General features: G+C 44.6%; 1 protein-coding gene across 3 annotated transcripts; it reads left to right on the top strand.

Annotated features, from left to right (window-relative positions):
• Positions 1–127: 127 nt before the first annotated feature.
• Positions 128–18,640, top strand: LOC149341664 (maspardin-like). 3 transcript variants are annotated; one of them, XM_089543807.1, is made up of 8 exons: positions 128–342; positions 630–717; positions 3,356–3,517; positions 6,941–7,167; positions 11,954–12,062; positions 12,237–12,344; positions 15,485–15,625; positions 18,443–18,640. In XM_089543807.1, exons 1-8 carry the CDS (start codon positions 326–328, stop codon positions 18,524–18,526), a joined length of 936 nt encoding a protein of 311 aa, XP_089399933.1. In that variant the 5' UTR covers positions 128–325; the 3' UTR covers positions 18,527–18,640. The 3 variants fall into 3 exon arrangements, with proteins under 3 accessions (XP_089399933.1, XP_089399935.1, XP_089399934.1); XM_089543809.1 differs by lacking the exon at positions 3,356–3,517; XM_089543808.1 differs by lacking the exon at positions 12,237–12,344.
• The last annotated feature ends 5,264 nt before the right edge of the window (positions 18,641–23,904 follow it).

Here is a 23,904-nt window from a genome sequence, read left to right as displayed (position 1 = left end):
TTCATTTCTCTCTGCTCTAAAATTAATGTTAAAAGTTTGAGGCAGGCTTTTAGAAAATGTACGCACTGTGCAACTCTTCAAAGTGAAAAAATGGCAAAAATGCGGCGGTGTAAGCGCTGACAACTCAGTGACAGCTGTTTGTCTGCTGGAAAGTGGGATAGCAAAAGCAAGGCACAGAGGCCCGCTCAAGAGCTGAGGCAGTCGCCTATGTGCGCGGTTACGTGAGCCTGTTCCGGCATTTGTGGAATCTATGGTTGTTTCCGTACGAGTTTCCTGCAGTTTCTGCCAAAGGACTTCCACTTTACATTAATGCTGCGTGATTACTATGAGCACTGAAAGAGTGTAAGTGCCATCATATGATACGTCGTGCGGCGTTGAATCGGCCCCCAACCTCGACGCCGAAGATAAGCGGCCTAAGAGATTTATCGAATATACAGTCTTGGAAGAGGCCTCCCGGCCTCACATGAACGTTCGTAGTTACCGGTGTTTGCATTCGTTTTGTCCTTTCAGCCTTGCCAAAGCACAAATACGAGGTCATATGACAGGCGTTGTTCGCGACTGGTTCATGTGTCAGAGCGTGTTGACTACCGTGCTGAGCGGTGATAAGCCGACGCTTCTGCTTTTTTCAGGTTCAACTTGCTGAGCAGCAAACCTACAAGCGAAATCTCCCAATCGCCTGAATATGCTAGCTTCAGGGCCACCATTCCTCAGAAAAAGGTCTGTTGTGCGCTGCATTTTTCTTTTCTGTAAGCATCTAACTATAAGCTGCAAGCTTTTCATTTGTCCATGGAAAGGATTGTGGACAATTATCTTTGTCGCACTGAAAATCATTTGTACTTCAACTGTGGGAAAGCTGTGACGCACAGTAAATTAAATTTAGTTATTGTGGTTGATGAAACAGGCGATATTTTGTTTTTAAGACAGACCAGTGTATCCTGTAATCGTAACCATAACCGTAACCGTAATGCTGTAACCATGCATTGTACTCCACTGTAGCTGGAATTCGCACCTGGTTTTTACTCACCACTTTTGGGTGCATTGTGACCAGTGGTCATATATTACAGTTGCTCCTTGGAGTGTTCAGACATGGCAACTTGTTTGCCTAAGTCTCTTAAACAGTATGTCGCAAAATGTTGCGATTGCCATTCTTCACTTCAACCATTTTGGCTAGCATAGTGTCAACCAAACAAGGACGCAATACAGGAAGCATCACCTCACTTGTGTTCAATATCCTAAATGTTTATCTGGCTTCACCATACCTGAGATCAGTGCAGTTAATAAGCTTAGGGAATTGCTGTTGTCAATTTTCATGGTGGAAAATGTTAGTGATTACTCTTCATGACCTAAACTGGAATATTTAATTTGTGTTTGTCGTAGATTCAGCTAAAAGTAGTATGGAGGAGCAAAAGCAACCACACAGCACAAATAATTTCACGTTCCTTATTCTCCTGCACTGTTTTCTTGCTTAACACATGGCAAGCCAACTAGCCCATTGTTATACTCTACAGTGCGGTAAATTCGTGTTTGTTACATGCATGCAGTATTCATTACTTCTCACTAGTGAAACTGTACAAACGTAAATTTACAGAGTCCAGCATGCACCAAGTGAGAATTGGTAGTGGCTTTATCTGTCAGTCAACACACATGCATACTTATGTAGGGAATAGCACTGCTGTTCCTGATCCAGTAAAAGCATTACTTGTAGACGTAGGACAGCACTGAAAGGGCGTGCTCTCAGGGTCGCACAAAGAGATTTTAAACAAGGTGGCAGCATTATAAGTAACACGAATGCATTCAAGTGGTGCAATGTTACGCAACAGCGTATACAACTCGTTCGGTTGAAAAGCCGTCTGCGTCATAGTAGTTGTAGCTGTGAGCACCATTAGTCGGCAAAAATCGCATCATTCCGACCGTTTGCCGCAAATGTTTCAGATGGTGTCATACAACAACGTTTCGTGCAGCATAAAATTGCTTGTTAAGTTAGAGCCTAGTTTGCGGCTGGGATTTGAACTGAGGACTTATAATCAAGAGGTGGGGAGGGGGGGGGGGGGGGGGGGGGGGACCAGCGATCTATAATCAAGGGCTGGGTATCATGGGCAGTTCGGGTGTCCACCAAGACAAGTGAGTCTGTTGCTGCACCATTTTCTTTCCTCAAAAAACACTTTTCGATTTGTCCAATGCGCTAGGCAGCAATGCAGGAGGCCGCCTTGTTCCACCCTTAAAGGCGAAGCTTAGGCGTCCTCCAAACTTTTTTTTTTTATTTTAAGGGGCTTGAGCAAAAGCTCTTGAGTTGTCACAGGGCAGCTACTGGGCACTAGCCTTAGTTGGGGTCATGAAGTGCAAAGAAAGTCAAAGAAGGGACTAAGACAACACAAGCACTTTTGTCTCATCAGTCCCTTCTTCAAAGCTGTCTTTTTAGCACTAATTGATCATGAATGCATACCAGCTATCCAGTTCAGTTCTCTAGCCTTAGCTTCATGTTAGTTGCTGAACGTTCTCAGTTTATTGACCCTAGTGCATGCCCACCTCCTACAAGGGCTCCTTTCCCTTTTTTGCCTGTAATTCATGTACCGTAATCTCCGGACTATAGTCCGCAGAGGCAACTTTAGGCTAAAAATAAAATTTTCTTGCTCAGATAGTCTGCCCCCAGTGTATAGTCTGCAGGGGCAAATTTTGGCTGAAAATAAAATTGTTTTAATGGCTCTTCGTCTTTTATGATCGATCTCAACCGTTCTGAATGTGCCAGCCCTGGTGTTACATCTACATTTATGTGTCCATGTATTATTTATTTATTTTAATGAGGTTTTGCGCCTGTGGTCACAAATGAGCACCGGAAAGCAAGTACTCTTTGCTACTGCGTCAACATTTGCTTTCATATCGAAATTGATTGCATGCCGGAGTTGATTTCACTGTGTTATTTAGCACGGTGCCATGTCCTAGACACCCACTTGGGGCACGTTTTTTTTCCTTCATAACCACCGATAGGCTTCTCAAGCTCTGACAAATGATCTGATAAATAAAATCATGTATAGTCTGCACACATAGATAGTCCGCATGACGTGAAATTTCAGCTTTTAAACACGTATAGCCCGTGAACTGTAGTCCGGAAATTACGGTATTATTCTTAAATTTTCCGTGGCTGGCATAATGGGCTAGCATAACATTGTTTCCTTTTCTATTTCATTTCTTATTTTTCACTCTGTGGCCGCTTCAAGCAATGCCATGTCCCCGCAATCATTGGCGTTGAGCTAATTACAAAATAAAAGAATGCAGTGAAATCAAAATGGAGTTACTGTAGTATACCTGTACGGCTATAGCAGATTATAAAGAACAGCATTCTCTTTTCTGATTTCAGGTGATTGTAGATGAAGGTGGCTCTAAAGTGTGGACATACTATGACCACGGACCACGTAGCATATCTTGTCCACTTGTCTGCTTGCCACCAATCAGTGGTACAGCTGATGTATTCTTCAGACAAATCATGGCCCTCACAGCAAGAGGGTACAGAGTAATATCAGTAAGTTTGAAGTCCTCTGCTCCTTTATGTGTGCTGCACTAGCTCATGAATGCATTTGTGGATTGGCTGGCCACACCTAACTTGTGCCAAGCCTGAAGAAGAATGGGACCTTTGTGCGTCTACAAAACATGCATTTGCAATGGTTGTTTCATACCTGCATTTTTTTTTATTCGCTACTGGGTCATTTGACTGCACTGAAGAAGCAGTGTGGATGCACACACATATTTGCTCAGTGAGCAACCTGTGGTTCTCATTTCTCTTTTTTTTTTGTCAGCTACATTTTATAATGTAAGCGTTACGCTGTCCTGTTGCATGTTTGCCAAGCGCATGAGCATAGGAAGCCATGTGGAGAAAAACTAAGTTTTCTTCTTTTTATCATAATGATACACGAGGCTTCAATCTGCTTTTGCTTAGTTTCTCACTTTGGCAGTATTTGTTACATAGGTTTAGGTTTTTAATACCGTGCCTGCATCCCCAACTGCTCACGAGCTTTCTTCATATCTGGTGTCTGCGAGTTACTGGCCTTGCATAGGGGATGCCAAGGAAGTGTGGCATGGTAAATGGAGTCTAATTTCCTGAGGCTGTAGTGGGCTGTGAGAGACAGTGTAGCCGAATACTCTGAATTAATTCCAAACATCTGGGTTTCTTTAATGTTTCAGACATCGCAGTTGCGCGAAACACACACACACAAGACAGGTTACGGGACGAGCGCAAACTTACAACTGATTTTATTCAAAATGCAAAGCGCATATCTAAAGGAAGAAAATAGAATGCACTTTGAGCATGCGCATCGAAATTATACATCATGTGGCAATCAGTAGCATACCAAGGTCTGAACTTACATCGTCTTATCCAGAAAGGCTACCTCACTATTGTACAGTGCAACCGAAGAATCACTGATACATGCTTGTCCTCTTTTCTTTATGAAATACTTCACTTCACTTCAGTGATGGAAGCGTATCAGTGATTCTTCGGTTGCACTGTACAATAGTGAGGTAGCCTTTCTCGATAAGACGATGTAAGTTCAGACCTTGGTATGCTACTGATTGCGACATGATGTATAATTTCGATGTGCATGCTCAAAGTGCATTCTATTTTGTTCCTTTAAATATGTGCTTTGCATTTTGAATAAAATCAGTTGCAAGTTTGCGCTCGTCCCGTAACCTGTCTTGTGTGTGTGTGTTTCGCGCAACTGCCATGTCTGAAGTATTGAACCAACTAGCCCGACAACACGTTCTACTTAATCATAATTCTTTAATGTGCACTGCATCGCGCAGCACACCAGAGTTTTCCATTTTGCCTCTATCAAAACCAGTCAGATTTCAATCCACGTCGTCATGCTCAACAGCAGGACGTTTTAGTCGCTGCTGGCAAATAAATTTCACAGCATCTTATATTGCATCTGGAGACTTGTTATGCTTTCCTACTTCACTAAAAGGAACTCTAAAGACAGCTGAACTGGACTCCGTTTGCACCTACATTCTGCACCCAAGTCAGTTTCATTGCGCACAACTTTCGTAGGCTACAGTGCCTACTGAATTGCACAAGGGCAAAAACATTCACTTTTCAGCTGTTTTTGGCCATTCAAGTGCTCTACCCGTGCTTGCTAATGCTAGTAGTGAAACCTCTTCTTTGGCACCTGTCACGCTGGCTCAAGAGCGTTGACGTTGTCACACTTGCGGTATTGAATCCCAGCTGTGGTGGCTACATTTCGATGAAGGGAAATGCAAAGAAATCCATGGGCTGTGCAGTGTAAGTGCACTGTAAAGAACCCCATGTGGCCTAAATTAATTCTTTGTGCTCCACTACGCCTGCTTTGGGACATTAAACTCCATGTACGAGTGCTCTTTTGATGCTACTGTAGCATCAGCTACTAACTAGAGTATTGCATGCACTTGTGCTTTTGCTAAGCAGCTAGGCATTTCATTTGATGGCATTGTGAGCACCAAAAACACACTCTATTTTCCGGTATATGGCATCACTTTTGCATGATTGGCAGTGCCCCGTGCATTCGACATGGTAGGGCGAGCATTATAAAGAAGTATAAAGGTAGCTTTGTGTCACTCAGTTGTAGTCCTGCCAATGTCAGTGTGTCATCTTCCCATTAATGCTGCCAGTTGCTATTGGCTCTGCATGAGAAGGCTCAATAGAAAAACAAAAAAGTTGGCAGAGACATTTAAGACTGCTTGTGTGCGAGAAGATGTAAGCCTGCTGCTCACTTCATGAACGCAGTTGCTGCGTGTTCCGGCATGATGTAAACCGATGTCATGCAGCTGGCAATTCTACCTCTGCATGGCTTTACGTAGCTGCTGCTACGACGCCGTCGCACCCCTTCAGATCTGCACGCTAGCTTCGTGAAGGCAGTCGCCGCCCTACTGCGGCCTACGCCTCCATCCCCCACCAGCTGTCGCATCAGGTTGCATTCGGATGTACCGACCATCTGCCTGAGGTCATTTTCAACTTTACATTCAGTGATCCTTGGGAGTCCTTATACCACTCCTGGCTTGATGGTGCAGCGGTTAAGCGGTGCGCCACTGCCTTGCGATGGCAGGTGCTACCACCAGTGGGACTTGTGCGATCCATGTTGCTCTTCCCGAGCAACCTCTCACGACCAATCATTGATTTAACCGCCACCTGCCAGGTTGCATGAGGGTGCCATCTTTTGTTTATCGAGTGTTAACGTACATGCACACACACACACACACACATGAGAGAGAGAGAGAGACAGGTTTTCGCTCAATAGGGCGAGTAAGGCTTCACTGTTTCTCCTTCACTGGCAATTCTTGCTCTTGTTTTTTCTTCTTGCATTGCCAATACCGTTATTCGCCCTGTACAGTCCTGCACAAGTCATTTTGTTACAGCAGTGTGAGCTACAGCCTCTGCTAGCCAACAAAGGCGAGATATGATAGCATTTGAACATGTGCCTATTTAGATGACATCTCAGGTGTTAAGTAAGGAGTGCTGACGGTGGTTGGCCTGTCATCCTTGGTGACTTGTCCGAGACTCTAATGTATGGTTGATTTGCAAATGGAGCATCAGAGGTTTTTGAGCCCATGTGACCATGAGCCGTTTCCTGGACAGCTGGTGACGTAGTGGAATACATGGTGCTCTGCGTGAATGAAACTGAAGCAGGTCATTGGAAATATTTTATTTATTTGAGGGACGCTTTATGAGGGAGCAGCTATGAGGACTATGGTGCATGTAAGCAAATGTTGCTGTGTGTTATCAGGGTGCCATACAATGACTGCTGGTACAGTAGCTACTCACTAACTTAGAACAAAATGAATATTTGTCCCTCTTTAAGGTGAAGCAGCGTAGGATATCTATGCATCATGCGAGACGTGCAGTTCTCACAGTCAGTTTTTTGATATGTTCCTGTGTGCAGTGAATTGCTACAGTGCAAAAATGAATGCACACTTGCAGCTGGAGTACCCCGTGTATTGGACAATGCGTGAGTGGGTAGTTGGATTCCGGAAGCTGCTGGACCATCTACAGCTGGACAAGGTCCATGTGCTGGGAGCCTCTCTGGGTGGTTTCCTGGCCCAGAAGTTTGCAGAGGCCACCCACACCTGCCCCAGGATCCACTCCCTAGTGTTGTGCAACAGCTTCTCGGACACCTCCATCTTCTCATACACTGACACCGCCGTGCTGTAAGATGCTCATCTTTTCTCAATTTTTGTGCTAGTACTACTGTATCTTATGATTTGGATTGAGTATTTTTGACTAATTCATCAAAATATACTTTCACATTTTTAGCACTCTGATTCTCTCTACTATCATGTTCAGGAATCATGCTGCAAAGTCTGGTGCAGACTTATGAAAGCATTGTATACATTCATGTCCGAACGATACTTTTTCCTTATGGGTTCTGATGGTGTTTAAAACCCTTCAGCTGGGCAGCCTTTTCCAGTTAGTTTCTGAGTGCACATGCATACTTGTCTTACATGTTGACAGTATTGTTTCAATTTGTGTCAAGACACACGGCATTTCTTCATTGCAGGCAACTGTTTCTGGCATGTGTAAAAATGAGCAGTACAAAGAAACAGTCTTGCCAGCGTATTTTTGAGTTCTGCAGTTGCTATCGCATAAACAATCAGTGGAAGAAGTGATAAGATCTCGCTGATAATGCACAGTGCTGCAAAAGCGAATGTTGTGGGGCAGCTATTGCTATCCCCACATAGAGAATGAGACACACTTTATTTCTGAATTCTTTTTATTTTGGGCTCCTGAGTTGGGAGGAGCAACCTTTATGTGAGCATGGCTTTTGGCCAGATGTGTACCAGCTGATAAAAGGATGGGTAACACTGTACATTGTCTGCTGGAGCCCTCCACACAGCATGTGGAGAGATAAGGGTGGAGTTGGGGCAGGGTCTCTGTGCTGTTATCTGTTGCATGTTATCTTTTATTTATTTTTTTCAACCCACGGGGGGGGGGGGGGGGGGGGGGGGGGGGGGGTCGCGGTTTTGTAGTGGACAGAATGCAGCATTTATGTATCACCTAGCCTGCAAGAATGTTCTCGCACGATATTATAATCAGTTTTTCCCTTAATTGCTTTTGTGGATTCCTCTGTTTTGCAGCTGTTTTTCATTTTGACGTAAGTTGCATGTGCATGTTGCGTGCTGACTAACGTCGTACAATTATTTTTCATTGTGGTTGCTTATTGTTGCTCTGGTGTTTTCAAATCCATTGACTTCATGTCTGTAAAATTAGATCATGTCCATTAGATTTTCTGCAGATGTAGTGTGCTAACATGAGCTCTTTGTTCTGGCTGTAGATTTTATTTTGCACGACTTAGTTTTATGTTCATTTATAGCTGAGCTAAAGAGCATAACAGTGTCAAGGGAACATTAAAGAGAAAATTAGCATAAACAACAAGGATGCTAGACTGACAGATTATGCTTCAGGACCACTACCAGCGTTCTTTGCTGCATGAAAATGGGAATGTGTCGCAAAGAACGCTCTGACATCCCCGGCTTTCTCCCCCTTTTCCACCCATACAAAATGGCAGCGGTGTTATATCATTTTTGTAATGTCAGACCTCCATATATTGGTCAGAATGACAAACCTCTTAGCTTTGTTTTGTTTTGTTCTTACTTACTTTTTTGGCTTATATAAGCTCCGTTCTGCATAAAAATGACATACAGTCGAACCTGGATATATCGAACTCGAAGGAGATCATAAAATAGTTAGGCATATTGATAATTCGGTATATATAAAAATTGGCATTGGGTAAGTTTATCTTTGACCTAGAAGCAAGAATTCATTGCACCCACACTAGTGATGCACTTCTTGCAGTGATGTGCCAGCGTACCGCTCGCATTGAACGGTGCTTTGGAATGAACCATGCAAAATCATCAGATGTGTAATTCTGTTGCCGGTACTCCATAAATGCAATATTTGCTGATTAAAATTAAGGTACAGTTGGTTTCCTGACAGCCTCTTGCAGTGCAGCATTCCAGATGAAAGCCTTGGCTAGGCTTTACTAGTTAGGTTGGCTTAACACATAAGTCATGTGGCTCTTAAATCGAGTACAAAAAATCAAAGGCCATCCTCGAGCACAGCCCACGTTGATCTCTTCCAGCTGTTTCACAGCACGTGCACTGATAGTAGATGCTCAAGGTGGTGCCGCCTACCCATCTCCGCGTGTGCAAAGTGATTGAAGAGAGTCATTAGGAGAAGCGCCCCTTTCAGGGGTGCGGCATGCCGTTCAATATATTGAATGATGGCGAAATTGTAGTTCACTATATTGCTTGACTTCCCTATACATTACACAAAATTTTGAATGGGATAGTGTGTGTGTTCAATATATCCAATAATTTTAAATATCCGAGTTAAATATATCCGAGCCTGACGGTATTTGCAATCTTTAGACACTAACCTCTCAATCTAATCGTACTGCGTATTTCACTTTATAGGCTCTGTAATGGGAGCAAACTGAAAAATCCTGCACTGTTTCATATTTTTTAAATTTTCTTGTGTACATTTGCTCCGAGAGCTGTGAGCTGCCACCTACCCAGTTCAGTACATATAGGCTCCCCATGCTTAAGCAACCGTATGCTAGCCAATTATTTTTAATCCTTTTCTTGATAGCGTGCTTGTGAAGTCTCGTCCCCTCTTGCATCAGCAACCTGTCCAAAAACAGCTTTCCATTATGTGCGCCGGTGAAAAGTGAATCTGATGAACTACAAAAAAAAAAAAGAAAGTTGAGTGCATCTACATGTCAGTGGCCACTCACTGACTCTTGTGGAGCACGTGGTGATCCTCCGCGCATGTGTAGAATGCGTGTGGCCCGGGGGCAGATAGGTGCGCCACGGACTAGCTACAAATGACATGTGTGGTGAATGTGGTGTGGTTGAAACGCTGGAGCATTTGCTCCTCCACTGTGCCGCATTGGTCGAGCCATGTCGCAAGATGCTCTCGGTCTACAGGGCACTGGGTTCCATCCCAGACAACCTCATGGTGCTTCTGTGGCCACAGGGCAGTGCACGCACCTTTGAGCGAACTCTAGTGAGCCTCTGTGTATACCTAGAAAAAGGCGGGCTTGACGTCCCGTCTTTTCTGCGCCAGGTAGTTGCGAGCAGTGACAGGACAGTCCGTGTGTGCTACCTTGGACGCTTTACAGCTGTGCTGCCCCACTCCAGCTGTTGCGTACAGTGAGCCGTACTTTTGTTTTTCTTTTTGTGGCAGGACAGGACGCGTGCAGCGCGTAAATGTTTACTATGAGCACTCTGTGCGAGAAGGCCAAGTGTGTGTGCCCCATGTGCTCAAAGAATGGCCCCACGTGATGTCTAGTCGCGAGACAGTCAATGTGTCGGTGCCAGCATGGGAGACATCATGTGGGCTGCAGCCGCCCACTCCCTGGTCAAGTGCACGCCTGTGTGCAGAGATTTCTCGACAGTCGCATGTGGGCGCTGTACTCTATGTCAACCCGTGTGTTTTTGTATTTGGTGTATATTCCCTTCCTACCCCTCTCCTTTCATTTAATCGCTCCTTGTTTCTTCCCCCCCCCCCCCCCCCCCCACCCTTCCTGTTCTCTCACATTTCCTATATTTCCACTAGCCGGAGCTTAGGTGCTTCCTTTGATGGCAGATGCCACGGCTAGCAACGCCTTTTCCTTCCATTTTTATTTTATTATGAATAATACCACTAATAATAAGATTTAAGAAAAGCAAGAAAGAACTGAGTAAAATTGCCGGATGCTGGTGTTGAAGGAAGTTGACCTGAAGGAGCTAGACACCGCAGCGGACACAGGACAGAGAAAGAAGACGACACAGGGCGGTACTTGCGGTGTCCGCTGCGGTGTCTAGCTCCTTCATGTCTCACCAACACATCTACCCTCCGAAGTTGACCTCATATACAACTTTTTACTGTTAGGAAGCAAATATGCATAGACTATCGGCCAAAGCAAACAAAACTGTGGGGCCCCAATCAGTCCAGTTAGTCTTAACACTGAGATAAGAACACCATATCCCACACTACAGCGCTGACAGTGTGCCTTGCGCCTACTCACACTACAGCGCTCGTCCCTGTCTGTTCCCTCTGCGTCCTTGTTGTTTTAGCGCTTCGAAAAATGTCAAAACTGCACCAACTAGCCCGATCCACTACCCTTCTGTACTCTCAGATACGCTGTGTCGCAGAGATCTCAGATACGCTGTGTCGCAGAGATCTCAGATAAGCTGTGTCGCAGAGAGAGTGCAACTGCATTTTTGGGCTCTGATGCCCAGCCTATTATAGCCAAAACATGACACAATTATAACTCAGGCCCGCTTCCTCTTGCTATCCTTATGCCTTGGGACACGAGAGAGGATTCTCACCTCGTATTGTACCCTTTGACAAAAGGTTAATCAAGTGTTCCAAAGTAAACACGCCCGATAAAAAAGGAAGGAACTCAAAGGTGGTAAAGGCAGGGGAGGTGTGTCTTCATGCATGAGAATGGATTCATCTATGAGTGACAGGTCAAACAACTCAACCTGAGCATGCAGAAGAGATACGTGACCGAAGCTGTGTCCTCCTGTTTCCTATTCTGCATGGGACGTTGACTCTTAGCAAGTCGTCTGTTGCCATATTGAATGGACTGCTGTCCATGCTGTTGTCACCAGACAGGTGGTGACAACCCACCGCTGTTATTTTGCTAACTGTGACATTAATCCACTGCACATAATCGGGGTTCTACTTCTGAAATGTTGTCAATGCAGTTCAGTACTGTTCCGAGTTCAGTGGCCGAGAAAGCTTTTGAGCATCAACCCTAACTGGGAATAACAAAGCAGCTGCTGGACAGCATAGCAGGTCTTCGAGTAGATAAGGTATTCCAGGACCATTTTTGAAGGAAGAAAGTGGTAGTGGTGTCTTCAGTATCTGTGTATTCCCCTCATCGATGCTTATCGATGCCTAGTGTTTTCTCAGAAGGGAAAAGGAAACATCCTTCCATCTTCGCAGGTTCTGGCTATTTCCTGCAGTGGTGCTCAAAAGAATGGTGATGGGCAGCTACAGCCTCCACCCTGTCGACAATGATATAGCTGACTCAATAGATTTCATGGTGGAAAAAGTAAGGGTACTCCTTTTTCTAAAAATACTCCTAGGTATTTAGGCTGTTCTAAGTCTATTGTTGGCATGGCTATGCTCAGATTTTAATCATTGCTTTGTTTGAAATTTTCCTCAAAGCATGTTGAACATTGAAACCCAGTTTTGCTCACTATGCTGGTTTTCACTTTCTTTTCAGCTGGAAAGTTTGTCACAGTCTGAGCTTGCCTCACGGTTGACACTGAATTGCATCAATGCATATGTGGAACCTCAATACTTGGATGGAATTTCCATCACAATTATTGATGTAAGATTTCCCAACAATAATCTCCCACTTTGTGTTGTCCGCCGTTTGCAGTATTTCTTATTTATTGCCACTATGACCTTTCAACACTTGCGGTGCTCACTGTTTGCCCCTTTTTTGATAATATTTTACTGGCTATGCTTAACGCATGAACAGGCTCTATATGCCATCTTAGTAGTTAGTAGTGTTGATTTGTACTCTTTTTCTAACATAATCTGTGCACTCTGCGAGCAGATGACATGCAAACGATGAGTTGTGAAGCAACATTTTTTATGTGCTTTCCTGATTGAGTGTGGAGGTCTCTACCTTCCATACTGCTGCAAGGAACTTATGAGATGTAGTATAGTTAGCTGTGTCCCATATTGTTTAGCCATGTTGCATTCTTAAATATGAAGGGACAATTTGAACACAAATACAAAAATAAGAAGAAAAAATACTAGCTGAAAAATACAAGTCGATTCATCATCCCTTTCAAAGCATAATTGTCACACCACTGGAGGGATAATTAAACATGCAATTTTTTTTTCTTCCTTAGCAAAAATCTTGACATTCAGGTGTTTGTGGTGGAATTGCCCATTCATGTTTCATTTGTCCCCAACATAGTATGTGGCATTTAAGGTATGGAAATAACATCTTAATTACTATTTCAAGCACTGATTACATGTCACATTAGGTATGAGTTTGCATATTATCTTTTCTGGTCATCCTTATGCTCACTGTCCACCTTCATCCACGAAAACAGCTGAAACATGGAAGGTTTTTTTCACTCTAAGACTATTATCTCTGTGTCCTATATGTGTGACACGTGGTGTATGGTCTACAAACTAGAAAAAAAAAGAGCGGTTTTTGTCTTCCCCATGCACTAGCTCACTGTATTTTACTTTGGCTTTATTCTGTTACTTTCATGGTTTGCTCTTTCCAATATTGTCTTCACTAGAGCATTGCGTGATTATGAGATTATGTATTGATAGGAGTCTCTACAGTTAGAGAAAGCACTTAGGCAAATGAGAAAAATCTGCTCCATGATCATGTAAGAAAATGTAAGTTGACTAAGAGCCCCTTAATTGATGACATGAGTTGAGTGAATCATAGCAGTCACTGGAAAAGAGCACATTGCAGTTTTTACTATGCCGTGTCCACATAATACTTAAATATAGAGTCGGGGCTACATTCAGCTGAAAGTAAAGTTGAACGTTGTGGGTTCCTACGTGGACGGGTGACTATTGAGTGTGTGTGTATCAGCTAGAGGACGATGTGAATAAACGTCTCCTTTGTGAACTTGGAGGCCTATTTCTTTGCGGCGAATCGCTCTCCTCCCAGCGGAGGTTGAGTGCGCCGCATCGGTGTCCCAGTGGTGTGTGGTGACGGCTGATCGGGGCCCTTGGCTCGCGCGAAGCTCGAACCCGCGGTGGGTGGTGGCCTGTGTCCACGTAGGAACCCACAACTGGCGCCCAACCCCACAACTGGCGCCCCACGTTGGGCGCCAGTTGTGGGTTCCTACGTGGACACAGGCCACCACCCACCGCGGGTTCGAGCTTCGCGCGAGCCAAGGGCCCCGATCAGCCGTCACCACACACACTGGGACACCGATGCAGTGCACTCAACCTCCGCTGGGAGGAGAGCGATTCACCGCAAAGAAATAGGCCTCCAATCTCACAAAGGAGACGTTTATTCACGTCGTCCTTCAGCAGTACACACACACTCAATCGTCACCCCGTCCCGGGGGCGCGCGAGGAGCAAGGCTCCGCTGCGCGCACGAAGCGACTCGAGTAATGCACACCGCTAGCACGCCGCTGCAGGAGAATGTCCCCGCGGCAGTGCTGTGATCTCTCTCTCGTGTCGACCGTTGGGCCGGTTGCGAGAGAGAGTGGGCAATCAACGCAAGGTACGCCTGTCTGAGGTCGCTGGACCCCGCTGGACAGGCTCGAGCCGCTGCAGGTCAGAGGACACGTGCGGGCGAGCTCGAGTAAGCACTGGTCCGAGCGGCAAAGGCCGGCAGGGACAAACAGTAACGTACGCACCTTTCGCTGTCTCGGAGGGATCTCTCTCTGTCTCGGCCCCGCTCGGACGGTCGCGCGGCGCGCGGCCGCCCAAAGCGGGGTCCCGAATTCCCGCCAAAAGGCGCCAATGGCAAAGGCCCTTGGGGAGCCGGGGCGGAGCTGTGGCTAAATGACAGTGATTAGTCACCCAGCCGCCTCTCCACCGCCTGAGGCGGGGGCAAGGGAAAGAGGAGAAACAACGCGGGAGGCCGGCTAGCCGCGCAAAGGCGACGGCGGAGGGCCAGATTCCCACAACGTAGAGTTGAAATGAAATTGCTGGTGCCACCTTGCAGTACAAATTGGCGATTCTCATTGTTTAAGTGCGTGCTTCATAGGCATGGCAGTAGCTGTGTTTTCACAAAAATCATGTTTTACGCAAAGTAACTAGGAAGTTTGAAGGATTTGTAAATGTGGCGAGCAAAACGATGTTTTGATCTCAGAAAGGGTCATCTTTGTTGCCTTTAAGTGCATTATTCAAGCTGGGATTAGATCTAACATTATTTGTTTTTGCGTCTCTTGGCACTGTTGTTGGTTTCTCTGAGACTGTGCCTCGTGCAGTGCTGGGGCCTTCGAGAAAAATGTTTTTTGCTGCTCCTCTATCTTTGCAATAGTTGATGAATGAGTGGGAAAATGCAAAAGTGCCTGCCTGATAAATAGTGTGCTAAGCCGTGTGCTTTTAGCTTGGCCACCTTTTCTGGCCTTCAGTTGCCTCCAGATAGGAAGAGAGCAGCGTGGATTAAGGAATGAGTTCGTGATATGCTTGGTGAATTTGAGAAGAGGAGGTTAAGAAGATTAAGTGTACATGGGTGGGACACGTGATGAGAGCAGGTAACTGATGGATTGTTATGATAGCACAGTAACGTCTAAGGGATGGAGTATGTATCAGGGACAGAGAAGGGGAGATGGGAAGATAAAGATAAAATAAGGAAATTTGCAGGGATAGAGTGACCGCAGGTAGCACAGGACAGGGCTAATCATATATAAGTGGGACAGGCCTGCAGTGGACATAACCAGGCTGGGACGTTGATGATTGTACCTAATGAATCAATATGTGCACGAGAAGTACATCAGCCGTTCTGTTTATTGACATGCCTACACGCTCAGGTCTTCGACTCCAGTGCATTGAAGCAAGAAGTGAAGGAAGAACTCTACAAGCTCTATCCACATGCCAAGAGAGCCCATCTAAAACGTGGTGGCAACTTCCCATTTTTGAGTCGCAGTGATGAGTTCACCATGCACCTTCAGGTGACTGCCTGCTACACCTTAGTAGTGGTTTGGCATAAGTGAGATTGGTAGATGAACTGGACAGTAACACGTGGATTTAAATTTGTTGTGCACTAGGTTTCTCTTTTTTTTTTCTGTGGTTGCAGCAGAAATTCATGACAGTTCTGTGTATTCAGCAGTTGCAGAGAAGCCATGAGCTATTGTTCTCAGCCTGTTCGCGTGTGTGTGCGCATGTGTGTTTTTGTGGCTTCTGTTTGGTCGAGATGGCCTATGTGGCATTACTTAATGTCAAATGCTACTGTACTCTGATAAGAGGAAAGGAGGTCTCATAGCATACAATGGCGAAAACGAGTGAAACAGCTGCATTATAGTTCATGGTGCTTGACTAGCCAAGCATTGTGTGTTTGAGAAGCTGTTAAAATTAAGGCAAAGGGAATTTTCGTGCTTAGATCCACATCTACATAGCTCACTCTTCCAGCTTCAAGAAATAGGGCTTTAACAACGCTTTCAGTATTTTAAGTGCTGTGTGGCAGAAAAAAATTTTGTGAAGCTACTTAAACAGCCGTAACTGTTAACTTCTTTCATTTCAACAAAATATTCTCAATGCTCTAAACACTTAATTCTATGCCTAGTGAGGCAACTGTGGAAAGTTTTGGTCTAGTGCAAGGCTCTTAATATCAAGCAGTAATATAAAAGCTAGGTGCACTTGGTTATAATCACATGCATTGTAGTGTCAGTGCCAATAAATCGAAACAGTGCATGCCATTACATGCGCAGTGAAATGATGAAATAGTTGATGCTGGTAGGTTGAACCCATTTTAAGGGACACAGATGTAGCAGGCAATCTGGAGTAAGAGATGTTTTTCATTCACTCGGTTGGCCGCCCTATCTCTCCTCTTAAGTGGACTATTTCTGTTACAGACGTCAGGTGCAGGAGAAATTAGGCAATAAGGGACGAGTAACTTTTGAATCTTTATCAACACCCTCGCTTATAAAAAGCGTTTTAAATTGCCCACCTGCAGATGTGCCGTCATCGCTCGCAAACTAAAGTCGTATGCGTGTGCCACGGGGAAAGCGAAGTGTGCTCACTCATGTGATATTTATTATGAAGAAACTGACATGTAATGGGCTGGCTAGATGCGAAACATTGACAATGGCACAATAATTGCAAGTGTTGCTTGAAGAACGGCTTCGAAACTACTGGCGGGGGTACAAGTGCAAGAGTGCGGATGTCTGCCCACTCCGAGAATAGCAGAAGGATGCAGCGAGCCTGGTCACATAACTCCTGCTATTAAGAAGCTCAAGAAAAAAAAAAAGCGTTCAGCCAGTGATTTGCCTGGCCCGCAGTTCATGCGAGGAACCAGCAAGCGAGCAAGCCCTGCATTGATGCCTGATGCGCTGATGACACCTTGGAGAACATAAGCGGTACATAAAGAGAGTTCATTTTCCGAGGCAATGACAGGCTTACTAGCATAAGGAGGGGACACACTGGAAGAAGTGCACCTGTAATCCACACATCCTCCTCAGATAGCAGCAGCTGTGGCCACCTAGTATCAATGCAGTCACGTGCTCAAAGCAGACGCACTTTCCATCAGGTATGTGTCGTGCGCAACAGTGCCGCTACAAGGGGCTCCTACTTTATTATAACCGATTGCCCGATTTCATATCTGAGTTTGTGCTACAAAATAACACTGGAAGAAGGCGTAAATTTTTGCAATTCACGATGATTAAAGTAAGAAAAAATGTCAGTATTTTGCTTATCTGCAACTCCATCTTTCGCAAATATTTATCTTGTTTCTGTGACTTCAAGTAACTGAGGGCTAAGTGTGAAAGGAACTTGCCAACAGGTGTGGCTGCATTGCAATAGACAAATGCCAATTAGACAAGAGTAAACAGCTACCTTTTTTGTGCTAATAAGCTTGTGCAATAAGCTATAAAATTATTTTCTTAAACTCCAAGTCACAAGGCAACAACATTAACACAGCAAGAGATCAGTAAGCAATGGAAAAACAAAACCTTCCTTATAAAAGACCTCTACTATAACTAACGAAAACTCCTCTCTAGTACTTGCATGTTATAAAGGTTTTAAATCGCTTTTCTGGGTGTGCCTTTGCGAGGGCGTGTAGGTCACAGGTCTCTTCCTTTCTTATTAACTCTCTGCTCTGGTGAGACGCTACCCAGCAAAAGGAAAGCAGCGAGGCATTTTTTACATTGTAATATGCAGACTTTCCCATCTAGAGAACAATGTATTGGCATTTCTTGTGCCCTGCAATGGGAAATGCAAACCATTGTGCTTGCACCTACAATGAATGGCTACTTTTTTTTAATATAGTGTAATGACTATTGGTTATGAAGTTTCCACTTTCAACGATTATTTACATTACACACCTAGTTACGAGCTTCATAATAAGCTAGAATCGAACCATAATGCTTTATATTATTGTTTGTGTTAAACAACTTGTGGTCTTGTTTCTGGCCTCTTCTTTTTTAATGCTGCTGTGTTGAGTAATTGCATCAAATTATGCTGCTTATTCTAACGGAGTAGGTATTGCTTGGCTTCCCTGGAGAGGCTTGTCTCAAGCAAGCGAAAGCAGTGAATGGAGTAGTCCCCTAAATTGTTGGAAAGAGTAGATTTAGATCCTTGCGGGTGGCACAAGGCTTGAAATCCTGACAACAGAAACGAGATATTTTCTTATAGTGAATGCTCCCATCCGGTCTCCATGTTTGACAGCATATTAAATCTGTTTGCAGAAGGCTCTTTGTCATCAATATTCTACCATGGAAAAGCTCTTCTTAAAATTTGTTTTTTTTCCCCATGCTGGGAACCTTTTCTTGCAGATCCACCTTCGCCAATTTGACGGCACGCGGTATGCCGCACGAGAAACCGAGCCAGTGTCCAACAGCCAGCCTGCTCCTTCCTGATGAGGCCAGCACATACCTCGTCAACTCTGTGCCTTGGATTCTTTTATCAACCTCTGTACAAATATCACTTGAATACAGTTTGTTTTTAAGACAGTCATGGGACTGCAATGTAAAGAGTTTGGTTCAAGAAATATAAGTTTATCCTGCTTTTCTTTTCCACATTGTTTGGGTTTGAACACTTTGCTCGCTGTAAAATGGTTTTATGCATTCAAAATTGGACAAGGAATTGACTCACTTCAGTCACATGTGAGTACTGAACCTGTGTCGTGTTTCTTAGCACCTACACTGCATGGAAGCTTAAGGTCTTATCGATTTGGCTGCACTTGCTGCATCAGTTCAAGGAGTACAGCACTTGTGCATTCATTCTGCAGTGCAGCGCGCGCCTGTTGCATTTCTGTCTTTGTTTTACAAAAGTTTCAGCCTGGTGCTGCAAGAGTAATTGGCTGGCTTGCATTCTCCGAAGTGGAAGTGCAGCTGTAGTTCAGCAGTATGGTGGCTCCCATGTCTAGGTCGGAGTAGCAAAAAAGATAGGACACTAGTCTCTCAACGAAATGGTGGCAGGTCTTTCTTGAGGAGGAGGATGCGAGTTACTGCTAGTGGCGTCATAACTGTAAACCTGAGCAGTCAGCTCGAGCCACATGGGCAGCGTTTCAGCGCATATTCGTAAATTGTCTTTGTGTATGCTTTCAATTACCTTTTCTCTTTTTTCTGTGAAACGACGAATTCCTGGGGCTCGTTCATGACAACACTTCTTTTGGGATTTGCTGACTGAAAATTCTTAATGTGTTTTGAGATTTTGGTGCCCGTTGATGTTGGCGGCAACGCCAAGGCTAGATGATGATCAGGTCTCCACTTGAACATTCTTTATGGAAACAGCCAGTTCATTTGAACTGCTTGAACTGATGCTGCATGCTGGCAGCACCGCTGCTTAACTTCACGGAGCTAGTGCAGCAAGTGTAGCCAAATCGAAGAGACCTTTAATATTCAGTATGCACTCCTTCACATACCTACTAGGTAGCCATCGCTTAGTTTTGATGTCGGGTTCGATCAAAGAGGCCCTATGACAGCTTCCTGGTACGTGTCTTGCTTGCAGCTTTTGATGCCTCATCCTTCCTATGGGAGAATCAGGTGAGCTTATTGAAGATGTTTGCTTCACGCCAGCTGTTAGCCTTATGCGATGCTGCACTAGTAGTTGTGGCTCAGTGGCTATGACATTCAGCGGTTGTGCTGAAGGTTTTGTGATGAAAAGTCTGTGGCAGCCACATTTCGATGCAAGCGATATTTTTAAAAAATGTGCATGTGTGCTGTGTAATAGCAGCTCATGTACTAGAACCCCAGATGGTTGAAATTAATCTGAAGTCCTACACTGCGTCACCGACGTAGCCCATGTGATGGCCCACATGAGTACTTCATAGTTACTCTGTGATGTTGGAATGCAGCCAGGTGGTGCTATGCTGGCAGCTGTAGTCATGATTCATGAACTGCGCTGAGTTTTGAATCTGTAGCAAAAAAATTGCTGTGCTTACCTGGAGATGACCATGCTGCAATACGGTGAATGTTCAAACAGAACCTTTAGTTCAGTTTCCATTCTGCAAAGATGCAGATTGGAGGCAGTGCAGAGCACCTCTACCGAGGATGGGTGTAACATGTTTCAGTATTGTGTGAACACGGCATAAGCCACCAGCAGTGGAGGCGAAAACATATCACTGCACAGGGCAGTGGCGAACAGTCTACTTTCCCAGCCTCGCAAACACTGCCTTAGAAAAATTGCGCTGATGCTAGTGACAGTGCCTTTCCATTAGTAGTACCGGGTCTTTGAATGTACAAAGAGCACATCAAAAGACAAAGAAGACAAGGACAGGTGCTTTTGCTCATGCATGAAGTTTACGAAGTAGAACGTTCTTGCGGGCTAGTTGGTTCATAGCAGGAAAGATTAGTACTGCGTTAATGGGACAGGACAGGAGAACGAGGAACACAGACTGCGCCTGTGTTGTCGTCGGTGGTCCTCGTTCTCCTGTCCTGTCCCATTCGTGCAGTACTGATCTTTTTCTGCTATGAAGTTTACATTTTTCATTTGTTCAAAGATGCAGATTTATCAAGTGTCCCAACTTGACCCTGCTGCTTTTCTGTCACTGGGCACAGAGCTTTGCGAGACTGGCTACATGGGCAAACTTGTTATGGACTATGGCAACGGCTGGTGATGTCAGTGTATCAGCAGCAAGATTTCCTTCAGTAGCAGCAGTGGGGCCCCTCACTCTTATTCACATTCATAGATTAGAGGTTATGAATCTAATCGGGACAAGAGCTCTGCAAGTGCAGGGAAGTGTGCAAACTGTAAGGAAGTTGTTAAATAGCACTGTCGAACCAAATATATAGATGAAAATTCAGTAACGTTCCACAATGGCAAAATGGTAAGAGAAGCAGCTTAAAATGGACATATATATTTTCCACATATTTAGTGGGTTTACATGTAATCATGTGAGGTGCAAAGGTGATAATAGTTTACTGTTTAAGACAAGATATCTGGAGGAAATGTGTAACTGTTTTTGTTCAGAAGGATGCAGCCAGAAATTCTGCATTTTAATGCATTTTTTGGAAAGAAAATGGTGTGAGAAGCAGATTTTCTTTGCGTGGCTTTGTTAGTGCACTGTTCATGAAGTATTTCTTTGAAAAAAAGCCGTGGTATTTCCACCAGTGCCTTTTCAGCGCTTTTTATCAGGTGGCTATCGGCAGAGTGCGAGCAACAGTTGTCGCTTGGTATATAGAAATATTTGAGTTAAACTGAAGTTGGCTTGGTGGCAGTTTAGTGTATACATCCTTTATTGATAACCATCTAGTGGAATTAGCGTTGCTTACATGAGGAACTGCTAGTGATTCACAAGTGGCTGCACTACTTCTCTGCTCGGACAATTGGTAGAGTGGTCTTGTCTGTCTCGCAGCTGCACACACCCCACCTCTTCGGAAGGCTGCTTTGCTCCACCAACCAAAGTACCTATAAGGTCTCTTGCTTCCGCTGAAGGAAAATAAGAAATAATGGTACTACCAGCCGGCAACGGTACGTGATAATGCAGTGCTATAATTCTCCATTCATTGATGAGGAGAGTTGGATTGATGGTCCTTCTCCTGTTCTCTCTCTTGCTCGGCCTAGCTGTTGTTACCTTGAGAAATGGACTCTGTCCTCTCACACCTTCACTGTGAATCTCCAAGCTTTGAAGCCAGGAGTGGAAGCAGTGTGCAGTGGCTGTCTGGGCATCAGAATTGCACTAAGTTCGGAGCAGTACAGAGTAATTCAAAGTGCGCACACTGCGGCAAGCCAGCTGATAAACTCTGCGTTTATCAGGCCACTCTGCGTTGCCTGCGGGCAGCACAAATTACTCTGTGATGGCCTTTTCCAAGTTTCATCTACTAGATCTCAATACAATTTCATTACAAAAATCTTCTAAGTGATCAGTGACAAACCCACAGTATGTTTCAGAGTTTACTGTGCTATATAAATGTTTGATTTACCCGATATTTAAAAGATCTGAAAGTTTGAGTTAATGACAATTATATGGGCAATTCACTAATAATTTTATATGAAGCTTACAATGTGAAAACCGAAGTAACTGTCTTCGTCTGCAGAGGCCGAAACATGGAGGCTAGTTAGACATGGCAAGAAATTTTATTTGAACCATGTCTCGCATCTGCCTGAGAGCATATATAATGGTAATCACTTATCACGAAACTATAAACAACCTCTTGAGTGCAATTACATTCATAGCTCCGTCGTCGTTTATTGCAAGTGGTGTTTGCCTTGTCTGCAGTAAAAAAAAAAAAAACATTAAAAAAATTGCAACCATTTATGCACATGCTACATCCAACAGCCAGTTGTGTTCGACAATTCAGTGAGCAGTTTTTTGCTCCACATGGTAGTTCCTAAGTATTCTGCATGTAGCTGCAGGCAAAGACCATCACCCAGTACATCTCTGTAATGAGTATATGAAAAAGGGGACTGATAAGGTGGTGATTTATGGGCACTAGAAATTCGCAACAGTGGTTTGGCAAGTTTTGGTGTGGGCACTTGTCCTCACACATATGAAGTGAGGCATCACTACTTTGTTAACCTCTAGTTCTTTATTTAAGGACTGAAGAATCCTACTATAACTGCACAAACAAGTGAGATGGGCAAATAAGTATTTTACTGGCGTTTTTCAACATGTCTAGTTGAATATTTGATGACAAGTGTGGTCAGTGAGACAAGACATGCCGTCCTTTGAGCATGCGACGGAACAGAATTTTTCTCCCATTTTTGGTCGACATACGGGTCTTGAAACCGTACTTGGCAATCCTCTTGTGCTCGCTGGGTCGAGGAAAGAACTTGCGCACAATTCCTCTCACTTGCTGCGATTCTGGTGACAGAGCTAAGTGCTGCAGCAGCTGACCGGACTGCGCAACGAGCCCCGTGCACCTGCGCAAAGAAAAGATGGTTTGAAAATTGGCAGTATGGAATGCCACTGTACATTTAATAAAGACATCAAAGTCGCGCACGCTAAGCATCTGCAAGTTTGTTGCGACGTTCCTCACACTGCAAGTCTCGCTGCCGGCTGGCGGGGGTAGTAAGACGCCTTTACTGAATTAAAAACACTGAAGCTACCCCTTTGTGGCGTCTAGTCCGACGCCCCATGGACAGTCAGCACGTGTAACCAGTCTCCGTTAACCAGCGGCCTTGGGGTCGCTTAGCTGCTTCTCCGAGGACATGGTGCAGAGTTGGGGAACGGAATGAAGGAAGGAGTGACCTGTACTGTTCACCGCGATGTATGTGGACACAGCGGTGAGCCGTCGGTTGGGTAGGATCTGGTTTGGTTTGATTTATTGGGGTTTAACGTCCCCAAAACAACTCAGGCTATGAGGGACGCCGTAGTGAAGGGCTCCGGAAATTTCGACCAACTGGCGTTAAAGAACCCCAGGTGGTCGAAATTTCCGGAGCCCTTCACTACGGCGTCCCTCATAGCCTGAGTTGCTTTGTGGACGTTAAACCCCAATAAACCAAACCAAACCAGATTCAACCTCATCGCTTACATGCAGATGTCAACGGACCATGCCTTTTCTTTACCAGTGGAGCGCAGCGTCGAATTGTACTTTGAGAATTTGTACCTCTAATAACTGTACCTCCTAGAATTTAATACACAGTGGAGGACTAAAGTCCTTAGATAAATGTGTGCTTGTACATACAACCTGGCGATCTTCAATCAGCCATCTGAGAAAAACGGACGCGCGTGAGGCAACGAATCGTGCGCGTTCAAAGCAAAGTGCTAGAGAAAAGACCCAAGAAAATGTCGGACGAATCAAAACTTTAAGAAAACTTTCAGCGAAAAGCGTTGGAGCGGTCAGTTGGAGCA

This window comes from Amblyomma mixtum, chromosome 5 (genome assembly GCF_055824585.1).
Source record: "Amblyomma mixtum isolate Tamu chromosome 5, ASM5582458v1, whole genome shotgun sequence".
In the NCBI taxonomy this organism is placed as follows: domain Eukaryota; kingdom Metazoa; phylum Arthropoda; class Arachnida; order Ixodida; family Ixodidae; genus Amblyomma; species Amblyomma mixtum.
Note: the sequence above shows the minus strand (reverse complement) of the source record. Positions and strands in the feature narration are given on the sequence as shown.

What these genes read in the sequence shown, in the direction of transcription:
- LOC149341664 (XM_089543807.1), top strand. An exon ending in TAGATTTCATGGTGGAAAAA is followed by an intron (nt 12,063 to 12,236) that starts GTAAGGGTACTC and finishes CTTTCTTTTCAG; the next exon opens with CTGGAAAGTTTGTCACAGTC. An exon ending in AGTTCACCATGCACCTTCAG is followed by an intron (nt 15,626 to 18,442) that starts GTGACTGCCTGC and finishes CTTTTCTTGCAG; the next exon opens with ATCCACCTTCGCCAATTTGA.